The 20,328-nt window shown below is 64.0% G+C and overlaps 1 protein-coding gene across 8 annotated transcripts in view; it reads right to left on the bottom strand.

Annotated features, from left to right (window-relative positions):
* Window positions 1-20,328, bottom strand: part of Brsk2 (BR serine/threonine kinase 2) — a 62,994-nt gene that overhangs the window by 27,135 nt on the left and 15,531 nt on the right. For all 8 annotated transcript variants that reach the window (XM_077797407.1, XM_077797409.1, XM_026379989.2 and 5 more), the window contains exons 2-3: window positions 9,225-9,319; window positions 7,546-7,631 (exon numbers count right to left, since the gene is read on the bottom strand). In XM_077797407.1, the coding sequence (XP_077653533.1) occupies window positions 7,546-7,631; window positions 9,225-9,319 (181 nt within the window). The remainder of the gene's footprint in view (window positions 1-7,545; window positions 7,632-9,224; window positions 9,320-20,328) is intronic.

Here is a 20,328-nt window from a genome sequence, read left to right as displayed (position 1 = left end):
CACTCCAGCTCAGCACTCCACTCCAGCCAGCACTCCAGCCCAGCACTGCACTCCAGCCCAGTACTCCACTCCAGCCCAATACTCCACTCCAGCCCCAAACTCCACTCCAGCCAGCACTCCACTCCGGCTCAGCACTGCACTCCAGCCAACACTCCACTCCACCAGCACTCCAATCCAGCCACTACCCCACTCCAGCCCAAAACTCCACTCCAGCCCAGTACTCCACTCCAGCCCAACCCTCCAATCCAGCCACCACCCCAATCCAGCCCAACACCGCACTCCAGCCAGCACCGCACTCCAGCCCAGCACCCCACTCCAGCCAGCACTCCACTCCAGTCCAACACTCCACTCCAGCCAGCACTCCACTCCAGCCAGCACTCCACTCCAGTCCAGCACTCCACTCCAGCCAGCACTCCACTCCAGCCCAGCACTCCACTCCAGTCCAGCACTCCACTCCACCAGCACTCCACTCCAGCCCTGCACTCCACTCCAGTCCAGCACTCCACTCCACCAGCACTCCACTCCAGCCAGCACTCCACTCCAGTCCAACACTCCACTCCAGCGCAGCACTCCACTCCAGCCAGCACCCCACTCCAGCCAGCACTCCACTCCAGTCCAACACTCCACTCCAGCCAGCACTCCACTCCAGCCAGCACTCCACTCCAGCCAGCACTCCACTCCAGCCCTGCACTCCACTCCAGCCAGCACTCCACTCCAGTCCAACACTCCACTCCAGCCAGCACCCCACTCCAGCCAGCACTCCACTCCAGTCCAACACTCCACTCCAGCCAGCACCCCACTCCAGCCAGCACTCCACTCCAGTCCAACACTCCACTCCAGCCAGCACTGCACTCCAGCCAGCACCCCACTCCAGCCAGCACTCCACTCCAGTCCAACACTCCACTCCAGCCAGCACTCCACTCCAGCCAGCACTCCACTCCAGCCAGCACTCCACTCCAGTCCAACACTCCACTCCAGCCAGCACTCCACTCCAGCCAGCACTCCACTCCAGTCCAGCACTCCACTCCAGCCCAGCACTGCACTCCAGCCCAGCACTCCACTCCAGCCAGCACTCCACTCCAGCCAGCACCCCACTCCAGCCCAGCACTCCACTCCAGCCCAGCACTGCACTCCAGCCCAGCACTCCACTCCAGCCAGCACTCCACTCCAGCCAGCACTCCACTCCAGTCCAACACTCCACTCCAGCCAGCACTCCACTCCAGCCAGCACTCCACTCCAGTCCAGCACTCCACTCCAGCCCAGCACTCCACTCCAGCGCAGCACTCCACTCCAGCCAGCACTCCACTCCAGCCCAGCACTCCACTCCAGCCCAGCACTCCACTCCAGCGCAGCACTCCACTCCAGCCAGCACTCCACTCCAGCCCAGCACTCCACTCCAGCCCAGCACTCCACTCCAGCCAGCACCCCACTCCAGCCCAGCACTCCACTCCAGCCCAGCACTCCACTCCAGCCCTGCACTCCACTCCAGCCAGCACTCCACTCCAGTCCAGCACTCCACTCCAGCCAGCACTCCACTCCAGCCAGCACTCCACTCCAGCCAGCACTCCACTCCAGCAAGCACCCCACTCCAGCCAAGCACTCCACTCCAGCCCTGCACTCCACTCCAGTCCAGCACTCCACTCCACCAGCACTCCACTCCAGCCCTGCACTCCACTCCAGCCAGCACTCCACTCCAGTCCAGCACTCCACTCCACCAGCACTCCACTCCAGCCACCACCCCACTCCAGCCCAGCACTCCACTCGAGCCCTGCACTCCACTCCAGTCCAGCACTCCACTCCACCAGCACTCCAATCCAGCCACCACCCCACTCCAGCCCAGCACTCCACTCCAGCCCTGCACTCCACTCCAGCCAGCACTCCACTCCAGCCAGCACTGCACTCCAGCCCAGCACTCCACTGCAGCCCAACACTGCACTCCAGCCAGCACTGCACTCCAGCCCAACACTCCACTCCAGCCAGCACTCCACTCCAGCCAGCACTGCACTCCAGCCCAACACTGCACACCAACCAGCACTGCACTCCAGCCCAACACTCCACTCCAGCCAGCACTGCACTCCAGCCCAACACTCCACTCCAGCCAGCACTGCACTCCAGCCCAGTACTCCACTCCAGCCAGCACTGCACTCCAGCCAGCACTCCACTCCAGCCAGCACTGCACTCCAGCCAGCACTCCACTCCAGCCAGCACTGCACTCCAGCCAGCACTCCACTCCAGCCAGCACTCCACTCCAGACCAACACTCTACTCCAGCCCAGTACTGCTCTCCTGCCAACACTCCACTCCAGCCCAACACTCCACTCCAGTGCAACACTCCACTCCAGCCAGCACTCAACTCCAGACCAACACTCTACTCCAGCCCAGTACTGCTCTCCTGCCAACACTCCACTCCAGCCAGCACTGCACTCCAGCCCAGTACTCCACTCCAGCCAGCACTGCACTCCAGCCCAGCACTCCACTCCAGCCAGCACTGCACTCCAGCCAGCACTCCACTCCAGCCAGCACTCCACTCCAGCCAGCACTCCACTCCAGCCCAGCACTCCACTCCAGCCCAGTACTCCACTCCAGCCAGCACTGCACTCCAGCCAGCACTCCACTCCAGCCAGCACTCCACTCCAGCCCAACACTCCACTCCAGTGCAACACTCCACTCCAGCCAGCACTCAACTCCAGACCAACACTCTACTCCAGCCCAGTACTGCTCTCCTGCCAACACTCCACTCCAGCCCAACACTCCACTCCAGCCAGCACTCCACTCCAGCCCAACACTGCACTCCAGCCAGCACTCCACTCCAGCCCAGCACTCCACTCCAGCCCAGCACTCCACTCCAGCCAGCACTCCACTCCAGCCCAGCACTCCACTCCAGCCCAACACTCCACTCCAGCCCAGCACTGCACTCCAGCCCAGCACTCCACTCCAGCCAGCACTCCACTCCAGCCCAGCACTCCACTCCAGCCCAACACTCCACTCCAGCCCAGCACTGCACTCCAGCCCAGCACTCCACTCCAGCCAGCACTCCACTCCAGCCAGCACTCCACTCCAGCCCAGCACTCCACTCCAGCCCAGCACTGCACTCCATCCAGCACTCCACTCCAGCCCAGCACTCCTCTCCAGCCCAGCACTCCTCTCCAGCCCAGCACTCCAGCCCAGCACTCCACTCCAGCCAGCACTCCACTCCAGCCAGCACTCCACTCCAGCCAGCACTCCACTCCAGCCCAGCACTGCACTCCATCCAGCACTCCACTCCAGCCCAGCACTCCACTCCAGCCCAGCACTCCACTCCAGCCCAGCACTCCACTCCAGCCAGCACTCCACTCCAGCCAGCACTCCACTCCAGCCCAGCACTGCACTCCAGCCCAGCACTCCACTCCAGCCCAGCACTGCACTCCATCCAGCACTCCACTCCAGCCCAGCACTCCTCTCCAGCCCAGCACTCCTCTCCAGCCCAGCACTCCAGCCCAGCACTCCACTCCAGCCCAGCACTGCACTCCACTACAGCCCAGCACTGCACTCCACTACAGCCCAGCACTGCACTCCAGCCCAGTACTCCACTCCAGCCAGCACTCCACTCCAGCTCAGCACTCCACTCCAGCCAGCACTCCACTCCAGCTCAGCACTCCACTCCAGCCAGCACTCCAGCCCAGCACTGCACTCCAGCCCAGTACTCCACTCCAGCCCAATACTCCACTCCAGCCCCAAACTCCACTCCAGCCAGCACTCCACTCCGGCTCAGCACTGCACTCCAGCCAACACTCCACTCCACCAGCACTCCAATCCAGCCACTACCCCACTCCAGCCCAAAACTCCACTCCAGCCCAGTACTCCACTCCAGCCCAACCCTCCAATCCAGCCACCACCCCAATCCAGCCCAACACCGCACTCCAGCCAGCACCGCACTCCAGCCCAGCACCCCACTCCAGCCAGCACTCCACTCCAGTCCAACACTCCACTCCAGCCAGCACTCCACTCCAGCCAGCACTCCACTCCAGTCCAGCACTCCACTCCAGCCAGCACTCCACTCCAGCCCAGCACTCCACTCCAGTCCAGCACTCCAATCCACCAGCACTCCACTCCAGCCCTGCACTCCACTCCAGTCCAGCACTCCACTCCACCAGCACTCCACTCCAGCCAGCACTCCACTCCAGTCCAACACTCCACTCCAGCCAGCACCCCACTCCAGCCAGCACTCCACTCCAGTCCAACACTCCACTCCAGCCAGCACTCCACTCCAGCCAGCACTCCACTCCAGTCCAGCACTCCACTCCAGCCCAGCACTCCACTCCAGCCAGCACTCCACTCCAGCAAGCACCCCACTCCAGCCCAGCACTCCACTCGAGCCCTGCACTGCACTCCAGCCCTGCACTCCACTCCAGCAAGCACCCCACTCCAGCCCAGCACTCCACTCGAGCCCTGCACTCCACTCCAGTCCAGCACTCCACTCCACCAGCACTCCAATCCAGCCACCACCCCACTCCAGCCCAGCACTCCACTCGAGCCCTGCACTCCACTCCAGTCCAGCACTCCACTCCACCAGCACTCCAATCCAGCCACCACCCCACTCCAGCCCAGCACTCCACTCGAGCCCTGCACTCCACTCCAGTCCAGCACTCCACTCCACCAGCACTCCAATCCAGCCACCACCCCACTCCAGCCCAGCACTCCACTCCAGCCCTGCACTCCACTCCAGTCCAGCACTCCACTCCACCAGCACTCCAATCCAGCCACCACCCCACTCCAGCCCAGCACTCCACTCCAGCCCTGCACTCCACTCCAGCCAGCACTCCACTCCAGCCAGCACTGCACTCCAGCCCAGCACTCCACTGCAGCCCAACACTGCACTCCAGCCAGCACTGCACTCCAGCCCAACACTCCACTCCAGCCAGCACTGCACTCCAGCCAGCACTCCACTCCAGCCAGCACTGCACTCCAGCCAGCACTCCACTCCAGCCAGCACTCCACTCCAGCCCAACACTCCACTCCAGTGCAACACTCCACTCCAGCCAGCACTCAACTCCAGACCAACACTCTACTCCAGCCCAGTACTGCTCTCCTGCCAACACTCCACTCCAGCCCAACACTCCACTCCAGCCAGCACTCCACTCCAGCCCAACACTGCACTCCAGCCAGCACTCCACTCCAGCCCAGCACTCCACTCCAGCCCAGCACTCCACTCCAGCCCAACACTGCACTCGAGCCCTGCACTCCACTCCAGTCCAGCACTCCACTCCAGCCCAGCACTGCACTCCAGCCAGCACTCCACTCCAGCCAGCACCCCACTCCAGCCCAGCACTCCACTCGAGCCCTGCACTCCACTCCAGTCCAGCACTCCACTCCACCAGCACTCCACTCCAGCCAGCACTCCACTCCAGTCCAACACTCCACTCCAGCCAGCACCCCACTCCAGCCAGCACTCCACTCCAGTCCAACACTCCACTCCAGCCAGCACTCCACTCCAGCCAGCACTCCACTCCAGTCCAGCACTCCACTCCAGCCCAGCACTCCACTCCAGCCAGCACTCCACTCCAGCAAGCACCCCACTCCAGCCCAGCACTCCACTCGAGCCCTGCACTCCACTCCAGTCCAGCACTCCACTCCACCAGCACTCCAATCCAGCCACCACCCCACTCCAGCCCAGCACTCCACTCCAGCCCTGCACTCCACTCCAGTCCAGCACTCCACTCCACCAGCACTCCAATCCAGCCACCACCCCACTCCAGCCCAGCACTCCAATCCAGCCACCACCCCACTCCAGCCCAGCACTCCAATCCAGCCACCACCCCACTCCAGCCCAGCACTCCAATCCAGCCACCACCCCACTCCAGCCCAGCACTCCACTCCAGTCCAGCACTCCACTCCACCAGCACTCCAATCCAGCCACCACCCCACTCCAGCCCAGCACTCCACTCCAGCCCTGCACTCCACTCCAGTCCAGCACTCCACTCCACCAGCACTCCAATCCAGCCACCACCCCACTCCAGCCCAGCACTCCACTCCAGCCCTGCACTCCACTCCAGCCAGCACTCCACTCCAGCCAGCACTGCACTCCAGCCCAGCACTCCACTGCAGCCCAACACTGCACTCCAGCCAGCACTGCACTCCAGCCCAACACTCCACTCCAGCCAGCACTGCACTCCAGCCAGCACTCCACTCCAGCCAGCACTCCACTCCAGCCCAACACTCCACTCCAGTGCAACACTCCACTCCAGCCAGCACTCAACTCCAGACCAACACTCTACTCCAGCCCAGTACTGCTCTCCTGCCAACACTCCACTCCAGCCCAACACTCCACTCCAGCCAGCACTCCACTCCAGCCCAACACTGCACTCCAGCCAGCACTCCACTCCAGCCCAGCACTCCACTCCAGCCCAGCACTCCACTCCAGCCCAACACTCCACTCCAGCCCAGCACTCCACTCCAGCCCAACACTGCACTCCAGCCCAGCACTCCACTCCAGCCAGCACTCCACTCCAGTCCAGCACTCCAGTCCAGCCAGCACTCCACTCCAGTCCAGCACTCCACTCCAGCCCAGCACTCCACTCCAGCCAGCACTGCACTCCAGCCCAACACTCCACTCCAGCCAGCACTCCACTCCAGCCCAACACTCCACTCCAGTCCAGCACTCCACTCCAGCCCAGCACTGCACTCCAGCCAGCACTCCACTCCAGCCAGCACTCCACTCCAGCCAGCACTCCACTCCAGTCCAGCACTCCACTCCAGCCCAGCACTCCACTCCAGCCAGCACTCCACTCCAGCCCAACACTCCACTCCAGCCAGCACTCCACTCCAGCCCAACACTCCACTCCAGTCCAGCACTCCACTCCAGCCCAGCACTGCACTCCAGCCAGCACTCCACTCCAGCCCAACACTCCACTCCAGCCAGCACTGCACTCCAGCCAGCACTCCACTCCAGCCAGCACTGCACTCCAGCCAGCACTCCACTCCAGCCAGCACTCCACTCCAGCCCAGCACTCCACTCCAGCCCAACACTGCACTCCAGCCAGCACTCCACTCCAGCCCAGCACTCCACTCCAGCCCAGCACTCCACTCCAGCCCAGCACTCCACTCCAGCCCAGCACTGCACTCCAGCCCAGCACTCCACTCCAGCCAGCACTCCACTCCAGCCAGCACTCCACTCCAGCCCAGCACTCCACTCCAGCCCAGCACTCCACTCCAGCCCAGCACTCCACTCCAGCCAGCACTCCACTCCAGCCCAGCACTGCACTCCAGCCCAGCACTCCACTCCAGCCCAGCACTGCACTCCATCCAGCACTCCACTCCAGCCCAGCACTCCTCTCCAGCCAGCACTCCTCTCCAGCCCAGCACTCCAGCCCAGCACTCCACTCCAGCCAGCACTCCACTCCAGCCCAGCACTCCAGCCCAGCACTCCACTCCAGCCAGCACTCCACTCCAGCCCAGCACTCCACTCCAGCCCAGCACTCCACTCCAGCCCAGCACTGCACTCCATCCAGCACTCCACTCCAGCCCAGTACTCCTCTCCAGCCCAGCACTCCAGCCCAGCAATACCTACAAATATTTTTTGTTCTCATAGACGTCATGCAGCTTCAGGACATGTGGGTGTTCGATGAGTTTCAGGATGGCGATCTCGCGCTCCACCTGCCAAGTGGATGATTATCAGGCCACCTTCAAAGCCAGGGCTTGACCAGCAGCTCTCCTCACCAGAGCACTGCCTGTCCACTCACTATCTGACCTTGCTTTGGGGGTAGTAGACTAGGGAAAAGGGTGCCCTTGGCCTAGTCCCCACTGCATGTGGCTATGACTTGCTCCAGGCGAGCCCGGGGTGAGCAGCCAGGACAGACCTACCTGGGCAGCTGCAGCCTGGGCAGGGCTGCAGGTGGGTACGCAGCCACCTGTGTGCCAGCTCATGTATACATGTGCAGCACAGCAGGCTGTGAGAAGAATGTCCTGGCCTCCCCCACCCCTTCACAGGGAGCCCAGAGCCTGTCCCAGGGCCCAGGGAGATCAGAAGTGGCCCCTGAGAGCATGGTGGACAGAGGACACCACAGGCCTGCTTCTGAGAGACAGGCAGGGCCTCATCCTCCTCTACATCTGCTCTGCCCTGCGGAAGCTGGCAGAGAGGAGTCACCCAGGCAGGAGGGTGGCAGCTCAGTGCCCCTCATTGCATCTGCCCCTGGCTCTTCTCCCCCCGTGGTGCCAGGCCTCCTCCCCACGCTTTGGCCTCCTGCCACTGGGCTCTTTGCTTCCCACTCACGTGTCCCAGATTCAGCACTCATCCTGAGCCCCACTTGAGCTGGGTGCTGCCTTTGCCCTGGCCCCCCTGAGCCTCAACTGCACCCCACGGCAGGGTCAGAGGTCAGCTCCCAACCCCTCAAGTCTCCAGTCCACCCGTGCTGCTGTCCTGCCCCTTATAGCTGCGCAACTCTCCACCGGGTGCTTGGTTTTCCCAATCCAGTGTCTGAACCCATCCCTGCCTCCAGCAGCCACGCATCCTGAAAACTATAACATCAACAGTCCCTAAATCCCCCTGGGTCTCGGTCACTTTCATCCTGGCCATTGCTCCCAACCCTAACCTAAGCCCTGTCCTTGTCACCTGTCTTGGCTCCCACCACCAGGCCTGGTCCAGGCCAGCTCTGCCCTGCAGAGATGCCCCCAGGCCCTGTGCACCTGCGTGGCCAGAACAGCAGACACCTTGGAGGATGAGGGATTGAACGAGGACACCATCAGAGCTGTCCAGCACCCAGGCGGGGGCTCGGCCTCAGCCCTGCTGAGGGGGCACTCTTTTGGCCATTGCAGCAACCCCAGCCCGTCCCATACCCATATGGTGGAAACAGGGTCTCGGGACCTCTGACCCACCAAAGTCAGGCCTCATAATGCCCCAAGGATTCAGTAGCCCACTGAGGGGCTGGACAGACCCCAGGAGCCTTCTACCCACGGAGCTGCACTAGTCCCAGTGACCAGACTCCAGCACATGAGCCCCGCCCCCAGCCTGGTCTTGATGTGGGGAGGGGCTCCTCGGGGACGGGGTCTCCTCTGTTCTAACTGGGGAAACAGGTGCAGTAGGTGGGAACACCAGGGAGGTCTGTCTGCTAGGGGCCTGTCCTTCAGGCCAGGGAAGCCACTTGCTGTGGCCAGGAGGAGTGGGCAGAGGGGAAGAGGAGGTCCTGGGGCACCTGTCCCCATCCAGAGGGACTGCAGAGGCCCCGCCCCCGCCCCACCCAGCCAGCTCACCTTCATCAGCACAGACTCGCTCAGCTTCTCACGGTTGACGATTTTGATGGCGACTTTCTGGCACGTGACACAGTGGATTCCCAGCTTCACAAGGCCTGCAGGAGAGAGAGGACCAGGCTCAGCCACTCAGGGCTACGCGGCACCCTGCACCTGGCCAGCAGGGACGCACCACTCCCACTGGGGCTCCTCGCTTAGGGTCTGCACCCTGTCCCTCCCTCCCAGAGCACCCGAGCCTGCTGGGCTCCACGGCCACCATCTGCCCAGGGGTCCCTCGGTTACTGGCAGAACAGCTCTATGGAAAGGTGGCATGCTGCCCCCCAAAGCCCACCCCTCCCTGAGCCTTGGTCACCGTGAGCCCTCATCCATCCCAGTTGGGAGCCCACAGACCTGTGCCTGAGGCCACATCACTCCTGCCCCAGGACACCAGCACAGGCCCAGGCCCACTCCCCAGGCAGCTCCACCCAGCCTCCTGTGGCCCAAGACCCTCCTCCCTGGAGCCCTGGGGACAGGTGCTCAAGCCACCTCCACTCATCATGTCCCTGGAGCCCTGGTCTCCCACCCCACCCCGCCATGTCAACTGCCCCGCTGCCCCCGGCCAGGTATGGTCTTTCCCCAGCTCCCCTAGCCTGTGGGCAGGCTGGCGTGTGCACACGTGTGTGCCGCTTTTCCTGTTTGTAAGAGCCCTTTGTCTCAGGTGGGAAGTCAAGCTTTTGTGTGTCGCATGGTTTGGAAACATTCCCCTGGCCCTGGCCCTGGTCTCAGCTTGTCCTCTGGAGCCCAGATCTTCACCGCCGATCACATCCTGCAGGACAGGCTCTATGCCGGTGAGTCTGGCATCACAGTCCCTGCCTCTGGTAGTGATGGTGGCCCTGCTTTCTGCAGGTCATCAGCTCCCACGGATCCCTGGAAACCCTGCCACCTCCCCTAGCCTGTGTCCCAGGCTGGGCACAGGTGCCTCCTCCAGGCCTGGCCCAGAGGTCCCAAGATAGGCTGACACTTCCCTGGCCAGCCTGCAGGGAGCAGGGCCAGGGGACCCTGGGTGTCTGCGAGCTTCCCTAGGCAAGAGCAGCCGCTGCCCTCCGCGGGGTGTGCTTCGAAGAACGCCAGCCCAGGCCTGGTGCAGGCTCCCGGGGCCTCGCCAGCTGCCTGTGGTTTCCGCTCAGATGGGAGCGCAGAGCCCAGCAGGAACGGCGTCCACAGCTCTGCCCATCCATCGTTCAGAGCCACCTTGGCAAGCGCCGCAGCTGACCCAGGGCGGGCAGTGGCTCCTCCGCACAGCGGTTAGGACAGGGGTGCCCCCACACTGGGAGCTCTCCCCAACAGACACGAGACTCTGCACGTGGCCAGGGTGCAGCAGGTCAAATCAGGCCCAGCAGGTCCCCACATGAGCTGGAGGCCCAGGAGACCCAGGGAGCAGCCAGGAGGTACAAGAGCCCCACACAGGAGAGGCTCCTGCAGTCCGCCAGGCCACACCTCGGAGCACCGCCCAGACAGAGACAAGGCCAGAGGCACTAGGGCCATAAGAAGTGGGAGATGGGCCCAGCTCCCGGAACTTCCTGTCCTGTCAGGCCAAACCCTGAGACCCCAAACACAGAACGCAGCCCTGTGTTCCCCCGATCTAATGAGAGCAGGACCAGTGGGACGGGAGGGGCAGACAGCAGACCGTCCCAGGGCAGGAGGGTGCAGCTCAGGAAGAACGGACGTGAATGTCCCAAAGGGAACGAGTCTTGCCTTCACAGCACAGCAGCCAAGGTCCCAGCAGCCCTGAAGACACAGCGTTACAAACATGATATCAGGGACCACAGGTGGACACTGCTGGCTGATCTCAGGGGAGATGCTGGTCTCAGAGCTCAGGGCCCCATACAGGGACAGCACACATACTGACGCATGCATGTACACACGCATGCATGAACACGTACACACACATACACATACTTGTACCTGCATCACACGTCTGCACCCATGCACACACGTGCACACGCCTACACATGTGCACACACACCCACACGCATGGGCAACCTCAGATGACGGGGCTACATGATGTGTGTGGGAAACGCGGTCCTGCTTCAGGAAACAGGAAGTGGGCGTGGACGGCAGAGCACCTGACAGCAGCCAAGGACCAAAGTCCCAGAAGTCGGACATAAAAAGGGTGCAGCCACTGTCCCCCCCACCAGTTGTGCCCCCAAGATCTGCTGGGCATGGCCTGGGCTCCACCCCGCCTCCAGGAGGGGAGATTCTGGCATCAAGGGTCCAGCTGGGAGGACCAAGGGCCACCCAAACAAGAGGCTCCTGCCAGGCGCAAGGCCTTCCTCCAGGGCTCCTGTGGGCGGAGGCAGTCCAGCCCAGTGACAACAGGCACAGAAGCCACCACTGCTTGGACACTCCGGCCTGAGGACGCAGCCCCGTGTAGGGAAGCCATGCTGGTGTCCTTGATCCCTGCCTCTCCCTCCGTCTCCACCTCCTTTCGCTAGTTTCCCTCTGACCACAACGTCCTTCCCTACTACTGAGAACTCCTGCCCACTCCGTAAAGCCCAGCAGGCAGGTGCCCCTCCTTGGTGCCCTCGGGAGAGAATCAGCCCCATGTCCTACTCTCCCACAGCCCCAGGGGCCCCGAGGGCTGGGTGTCTGGGTGCCCAGGTGCTCGGCCACCTCCCTGGTGGCAGAGCGGCGATCGTGCCCTCGGGGGCCCTCCAGTCCTCAGGTCCCAGCCCTGCAGCCCCTGGGACTGTGGGCCGGGCAGCTACTGGGGGAAGCCCAGGATCATCCTGAATTGCCCAGCCCTCCCACGCGCTGGGGCTTATTTTCCAATTGTGACTTTATCTCTAATTACTGTCTTTACACACACCAGGCTAGCTCAAGACGAAAGTGCACGTGTCACAGATCATTGCATGGGTGGGACCCAAGCCGAGGAACCTCCAGCTCCCACCGCCGCGTCTGCGGGAGGCAGGGGTAGGGAGGGTGCAGGGCTGCCGGAGCCCACGGCAGTGAAGGGCTGCCGGCATCCTGGGCCCCGGGGCCACAGTGAGGACCTGGGCCCCGTGGGGCTGTCCCACCACAGGCCCCGGGAGCTCCTGACCTCGGGGCAGGTCCTGCCCAGACCCCGTCCTGCTGCTCCTGGGTGTGAGTGGGGTCCCCCCGGCACGTGACAGTGCTGGCAACGGGTTCCTGGAGGGTGGGGAGGCAGTGGACACGTGGGCCCTAGGCTGCGGCACAAGCCACCTGACACCAAGGCACCTGCAGGCCAGAGGACCCATCTCAAAGTGGCCAGCAGGCAGGGGACACAGGGCCTAGGCCCATCCTGTGGCCCTCCTCAGTGAGTCCTGGCCCCTGGCCAGCTGTCCTCACTACATCCCAAGTGGGTCATGAGGCTGCAGGACTCTGGGACCAGCTCGAGGCCACACGCCTCTCATGACATCCCTGTGTCCGACCCCCTGTTGGTCTCCCCACACTGGCCTAAGCATTGGGAGATGGACGCTGGAGAGTACTGTGGCTAGAGATCCATCTGCCCCTCTATCACCACCCTGTCCTCAGGGACTGGGCCTCACAGGAAGACACAGGGTGCAGGCCTTCAATGCCTGTCCCCTGAGATTCATGACACTGCACATAGTGGCCCTTAGGACACAAGCCCGGCTGCTGCCCTCCATGGCCCTGACCTCTGGGGGTCTTGTAGTGATATTTGGGGGTGCCAAGCATGGGCTATACAAAGGAACTTTGTCTTAGCAACTATCTAGATGGCTGTTACCCTAAGCCCTGTCCCCAGGAGCCTGGAGCCAGTAGAAGGAAGAGGTGGCTCCCAGGTGGGCTTCCGGAGGAGCAAGTGGTGGTGGAGACCCTCCCCCTACTTCAGGCCCTACTCTCACGGCATCCCCGTCCCTTGCTGGCCCTCCCCAGCCATGATAGGCCCCCCAGCAGTGGACTCCGCTCTCCAGGGCCTGAGAAGTTGCTAGGTGGAGGGTCAGTGGGCACCCAGCCTCCTCCATGGCCCCTGTTGGTGCACTGCAGCAGGTGCCAGCCCCAGGGTCACTGAGTCACCAGCCTGGAGGGCCACCTGGAGCTGGTATGAGAGAGGGTATGAGTTCAGAGAGTGGCCTGCGGTGGGCCCCTCTGGCCACAGGCCCCGAGAGGGGATGTGGTGGGAGTGAGTGGTGGGCTACAGCATGTTGAGGACCTCCCCTCTCAGTGTGTCTGAGATGCCTCAGCTGCAGGGAGAGGCGGGGCTCTGCCACCAGGACCCACAGGGTGCTGTCCTTGGTGCTGGACCTGGCCCTGGCCCCACAGGAGAGCCTGGTCTCTGGCAGCCCTGGGCAGGCCTTGACTTGGCCCGGCGGGGCCGCTGTGGAGTCAGCGGTCCTTGGGCACAGAGACACAGCAGCAGCCTCCCTGCAGTTCCTGCGGAGTGAGGCTCCTCGCAGGCAGGACGCGTCCGAGTGCCCAGGCCTGAGTCAGCCGACAAGCCAGCCCCGTCAGCCTGCAGAGCCAGGACAGCCCAGGCCCTGCCACCTCAGGAATCAAGTGGATGTCATCCTGAACCGGGCCCTTCAGGTGGCCCAGCTTCTGGGTGGCCGCCGCAGTGCGGTGACCCACTTCCTCAGCCTGCTCTCTGTGGGCAGCAGTTGGTGTGAAGACGCAGCGGCTCCCGTCTGCCTGGGGTGACGATGCGCAGCCTGGCCGGCGTAGCTCTCCACCCAGAGGTCAGCACGATGCTGGCACCTGGAGACTCACCATGCTGACTGCAACCTCGGGCACCGGGAGACAGGTCCGAGGGCGTGTCGGGGACAGACACACGTGGGCACCTGGGAAACTGAGTCCCGCCCAGCAGGGCAGGCACTCTGCCCGGGCTGTGTCGCCCAGGGCGGACGCAGCAGGATCCTGCCAGAGCCCATGGGCCACCGCCCTTGGATGTCCTGATGGAGCTTTGCAGCCCCACCAGAAGGCCAGCTCTGAGCAGCCTCACAGTGGCCTCAGCCAGACACTCAGACCACAGTCCCAATACACACACCACAACCCCACACCTGGGCAGGGGCCAGAAGTGCTGGTCCACGGGGCCAGCTGGGTCCACGTGGGCTTCCAGGAAAAGCTGACCCTGGAGAGGAGGCCTGGAGAGGCAGGTCCTCACACCTGGGTGCTTTTGGCCATGTGACCTTTGGCTTTCACAGTCTGGGAACGCCAGACCCCCTCCCTGCCCAGGCATCCAGTTTCCAGGCCATGGCTGCTGGTCCCAGCCCACAGTGACCAGACTGCTGTACGGGCCCAGCAAGGCTGGGGATGGGGTGTGCAGGACACACGGGACAGCGGTTCCACACTGACCCGCACACAGGGAACCCACAACCAGGTGCGCAGGGTGCAGGAAGAGATGGAGATTCCTTAGGCTGCGCAGGCCAGGGGAGCCCAGCCTAACCCTGCAGGAGCAGGAGGCGGCACCACACAGACCGCGGCCGCCCACCAGTGTGCCAGGGAGGGCTGGTGTCTCTGGGGAGACGGCTGTTCACGCTCCGAAAAGGAACCTCTCAGATTAAATTAATTAAGCCCTGAAATATTTCACTTGCCGGCAGCCGCTGGGCTGTCTCTGCTGTGCCCCAGCCCAGCACCCAAACACTGGGAGTCGGCTGCTGCACCTCGCAGACCCAACCCACAGCTTGTGCCTGGAGGGAGGCCCGTCCCAGGGGAGGGAGGACTCCTGCACGACCCCCTGATCCCAGGACCCACCCCCAGTCCCTTCCCAGGCAGAGCAGACCCCCCTGCAGCCCAGGGAGGACGGGGAGCAGGAGCCTGGTTCCCCCCACCTCTGGGAGTGGGCCCTTGGATGCCCCCCAGCCACAGGGCTCTCCTAACACTCTACCCTGCTGTGGTGTATTGGACAAGAACCCCCACGTCCAAAGTCCTCGTCACCCCACACTGACCCCTCCTCCTCCAGGAGGGGCCTGGGATTGCTCCCAAGAAGAGAACCCAGCCAGGGGGTCCCAGATGGGACCAGCCAAGCCAGGGGCCCTCCTCCACCTAAAGGCAGCCCACAGGGGCTCAGAGCTGTTCTTGTCCCCAGCTGCCCCATGACTCTTCTGCTCTGCACTCAAATAAAAGATAGGATAGAAGCCACTGATCAGCCCGGGCTGAGGACCCCACCCCTGTGCACACAGACACCCCGCTCCCCACGGGATGCTGGGTGCCCAGTCCTCCAGGCTGGGCTGCCCCAGGAGGAATGGCCCTGGGCTAATGGAGCCCGGGGGTGCTTCTGAGGCTGGCTTCAGGGCAGAGGAGTCGGGCAGGGAGGGACTGCTCCCCAGAGGCCTGCTGACCAAGGGATGGAAGAGGGTTCGGAGCAGCAGTTCTGGGTACAGAGGGGGACCCCATAGAGGGGGCTGCCAGGGCACTGCCAGAAACGCAGGCTGGATCCTGGGCAGGCTGGCTCCCAGGTCTGCCCCTACGGACCGCACCTCTGATTAGAAGAGGCAGCCGGCAGTGATGGAGAGACCGTCGCCTTCAGAGCCCTCTGAAAAGCTTGCTCAGGGGCTGGGCTGTCTCCAGGGACCGGGGAGGCTGTGCATGCCTGGGTCAGGGAAGGGGGTCAGGGAAGGGGGTCAGGGACGGGGGCCAGGGAAGGAGGTCAGGGTGGGCCCCAGAGTCGGGCTGCTGAAACAGAGGGACCAATCACCGAGGTTTGAACACGAGATCCTCAGGGTTGCACCTCCCTCCAGGCCTGGACAGAGACCACCCAGGGTCCAGCCAAGCAGGGGCAGGGGTGCCCTGGGCAACCCGGCCTCACTGCAACACCCCGACCCACTCCTTGCCCATCAGCACATGACAGACAGCTCCAGGCAGAGGTCACACACCGCACACCCAGGTGAGAACACCTTGCTCCTTATCAGAACCACATGGGGCCTCCTCCCCGAAAAGTGCCCCATGACCACCACGGGAGGAGCTGTGCCTGGGAGGGGAAGTCCAGGGAGAGGGCCCGTGCCGCTCCAAACACCCCCACAAGACTCGAAGGAGCTGCTAAGGTGAGGGTTAGACACAGAGCAGGAGAAACCCAGAAAGGGCCTGGGGACCCGAGAACAACGGTGAGTGCTGGGAAAGAAACCATGGGACAAAGATGAAAAGACGCAATGCCCCTGACGGGAGCAGGACAGAGACGCCAGGACAGACGGCCAACCAGAGAGCCCAGCGCGCGACCAGGGAGGAGCCCCAGGGGGCGACACCAGGGCCCGGGGGACGCCCTGGGCAGCGCACTCAGCAGACCCAGAGTTCTCCTGGTGACACTCAAGCCCGGGTCCACTCCTGGGAGATGAGTCCCTCCTGGGCTCCCTCCCCTAGAAGCCTGGCCCAGCCAAAGTCCCGTGAAGATCCAGTGACCAGCCTGACGGGGGCAGTCCTGCCCACCCGTTCTCAGCAGGAAGGGGGCCATGTGGCCTGTCTTGGGGGCACAGCAGAGCAAGACACAGCTGCCCGGGGAAGCTGGGGAGGGGCTCGAGGCACCGCTAGTTGGAGGAAAGATGGAGAAGGGCCTTCAGATGGGCTCACAGCAGAGTGGACCCCACAGAGGCCGGCAGAGCTCCACAGCAGGGGAAGGGGAGCTGTCCACATGGGGCCAGAGCCTGGAGCGAAGACAGCCCATGAGAGGCTGCAGGACACCCCACAGGCCCACCCTCGCGCTTGAGTCCCAGAAACGGCGGCACGAGGGGCAGAGGGCACGTTTCCAGAGGAGACAGACTACACACCTGCCCACAGACCCCCGGCACTCTGAGCCGCAGCAGACAGCGCCCAGCAAGGCCCACCTGGGATCGCTCAGACAGAAGCACAGACAGACAGAGAGATGCTCAGGGCACCAGGGATGGGCGCACATGCCTCCTCTCCAGAAAGATGACGGGGACCAGGGCCTGCCTGCCTACAAGCCGAGAGCCAGCCAGGCGTCCTCACCGCCCACTGAGAGGCAGGAGCACGTAGGGGGCCGACTCGCACCCCCCCCGTCCCCACCAGGGGAGCACCAGGTGCCAGCCATACCCAAGGAGGGAGGAGGCATGCCCAAGAGGGGACCCCGGGCCAGCAGAGGACCGCTCAGGCAAACTGAAGTCCACTCCTGGAAGGGCACCGTAGGCAGGTACAGAGGTCCCGCGGGGAGATGGGAGGGTCTGGCTCCAAAGGGCTGACCCTGTGGCAGCGGCAGCAGAGCCCAGGGGGTGCGTCACCCCAGCCCCCCGCTCAGCCTGCGGGGCCAAGCCCTCGCCCAGGGTCTTTAGCCTTTCCAGTGACTTGGAAATCACGGAGGGCAGGGGCTGGGCTGGGGCTCAGTGCAGAGCGCTCGCCGAGCACGTGTGAGGCCCTGGGTCCCATCCTCAGCACCACATAGAAATAAGAAAACAAAGGTTAAAAAACACAATAGCATTTTTAAAAACCATGAAGCTTTAAAAGATCACTGAGGACACTAGTAGAGATCTATTGTGTGGTGAGGTCTGCCGATGTTTATTGTGTTCGAAATTAACACAAATTTCACAGATACTTGTTCACTGACAACAGTAAAGCTGTTCCACACACCAGGACACTCTAGTGGTCCCTCCCTCCCAGCCCGGGGCCCAGCTGACCCAGGGTCCCCTATGGGCAGCCTGCAGGCCTGCAGGAGGGGACAGAGGGGTAGCCCAACCCAGCCCAGCCCACCCCAGGCTGTGGTCCTCAGTGGGGCCTGAGGTCAGCCCCACACCCCTGGCCCTCGGCCCCGAGAGCAGGTGGAAGTCCATGGGCAGCTGCCACAGGGGCATGGGGCTGGCAGGACTCACACCGGACCTGGAGCCAGGGCCCAGTTCACCCAGCTGGCTGGCCCAGAGACAGGCCAAAGACCAGCTGGCCCCCGGCCTCCTGTCGGCCCTGGGAAGGCCACACCCACCCACACCTGGGCGCCTCCTGGGAATGGGTGGGGGTCTCCGCCCTGGGAAGGCCACACCCACCCACACCTGGGAGCCTCCTGGGAATGGGTGGGGGTCTCCGCTCTGGGAAGGCCACACCTACCCACACCTGGGCGCCTCCTGGGAAACCCAGAGGGAGGGAGGGAATGGGTGGGGGTCTCCGCCCTGGGAAGGCCACACCCACCCACACCTGGGAGCCTCCTGGGAAACCCAGAGGGAGGGAGGGAATGGGTGGGGGTCTCCCCCCCCCCAGGGCAGCTGCAGGGGCCAAGCTGAGAGCCACTCCAGCTACAACTGCCCAGCCCTGCCTCCTGTTGGTGGGCAGGGGCAGGGGAGAGGGCCGGGCTCCTGGCCCACCTCTCACAGAGGCAAGAAGTCCTACCCCTGCTGGCCCAGCTGGTTCCCACAGGAAGGCCAGGCCTGAGGACAGGGTGACACTTCCCTGCAAACCCTGTGGCCAGAGGCCCTCACTGCTGGACGGAGCGACTCAGACACAAGGCCTCTGCTGCTCTTGCCCTCAGGAGCCCCTAGCCTACCAAGAGGGGTCAATGGCCCCCCAGGGTCCCCTACAGGCCCAGGATGGGGAAGCCCCCAGGTCGAGGCCCCCCTTGGTGGCTCCAGCAAGGGCTACAGAGGGAGGTGACGGAACGGGGACCTGGGCTGACCAGGTGGGTGCTGGGTGGGCACACACTGCCGGAAGGGGCCATCTGGGAGGTTAACAGGCTGATGGTGGGGACACTCTCCAAGATGGACCCCAGGGCCTACAGGGGTACCCCAGGGGCAGCTGGGGCCAGAGATGCTGGCTGGGACCTGAGCCCAGGAGCCCCATGAGATGCAGAGCCCCAGTCCAGCCCCTGCCCTCTACCCTCCCAGAAAGGCCTGCCTGGGCCAGGACCATCCCACTCCCAGGCCTGCCACGGGCAGACAGGGAAGAGGGCGTGATGGGCACCATGGAGGGACTGCCAGGCAGCCTCATCTGCTGCCCCCTGCCCTGCCAGGAACTGGCATCCCAAGGGGGCCCCTAGCCACCCCAACTATGGGGATCAGGAGCCACACTGCACCCCAGGCCCCAAAGCCCTGGCCAGCTGGGGCAAAGGGGCCCTGTGTCTGGGTGCCAAGGCCACCCTGGGCAGGTGGGCAGGGTTGCATCTGGGCTGGCGGCTGCTGTCCCTGGTTCCCAGATACAGCCCTCCCACCACCTGACACCCCAGTGCTTTCTAAGGGGGCCCACTGCCTCACGCACGGCAGGGCCCCACCCCAGAGCCCCCATCCCACTGTCCCTGCGAGGACCCAGGAAGCAGGGCTGGAAAACTGCAAGCTGTGCTCCTCGGGGAGGGTCTCCCCACGTCAGGACGGCTGTCAAGTCTGTGCCTCAGCACTGTGGCCAGGCCGGTGCCAGCGGGCCTCGCCCCTAGGGAGGCAGTGCCACATCAGGCCTCATGCAGGTGCCCGCCCTCCCAGGGTGGTCAGGGGCCCGAGCAGCCGGCCTCCGTGGAGCACCTGGGCAGGTGGAGTTCCCACGGCCCCTGTCGGGCGATGGCTTGGGCCTGCCGGCCAGGCTCAGCCCCACTCTCCACAGAACACTGCTGACTCATGCCAGGTCACAGCAGGCAGTGAGTGTCCTGCAGGGCTGGACCCAGCCTGGGAGTGTGTCCAGGTGGGCTCCTGTATGTAGCCCTGCCCACCTGCTGGGTCAGGCCTGGGAGCTCTCCTTAGAGCAGGGAAAGGGGCCACTGTCGGCCGGGGCTCCACAATCAGAGAAGGTGGTCCTCCACCCCAAGGAGGTCTCCCAGGTCGGCAGTCATGTGGGATGAGGCTGGAGTCCCAGACACACCTTCTCCCCAGCTCCAGGGTTAAGGAGGCGGGCCATGCCCACTGCCCAGCTCCCAGCCTGCTGGGGCCCTGACCCTTGGGCTGTTCAGCTGGGGACAGAGCCCCTTCCAATCTTCGACTCCAGCCCAGGAGCCAGGCTGGAAGACCCGAGGAAGGAGGCTCAGGCCTACGCCTAAAGCCCACCCTCCCGTCCTGGGAGGCAGATGTGTGGCCCCGGGAGAAGCCTCTCCACTGAAGGTCAGAGAGCCCCATCTCTGAAAGATCCCGCTGGTCTCTAAACCCCAGCAGACTCCTACCAAGCCTCCCCCTCCTCTTTCCTGACAAACCTCCATCTGTTGCCATGGTGACCGGAGCAGAACCAGCAGGCAGCATCCACAGAT

This window comes from Urocitellus parryii, chromosome 4, assembly GCF_045843805.1.
Source record: "Urocitellus parryii isolate mUroPar1 chromosome 4, mUroPar1.hap1, whole genome shotgun sequence".
Lineage (NCBI taxonomy): Eukaryota > Metazoa > Chordata > Mammalia > Rodentia > Sciuridae > Urocitellus > Urocitellus parryii.
This window is presented reverse-complemented; position numbering and strand designations above follow the sequence as displayed.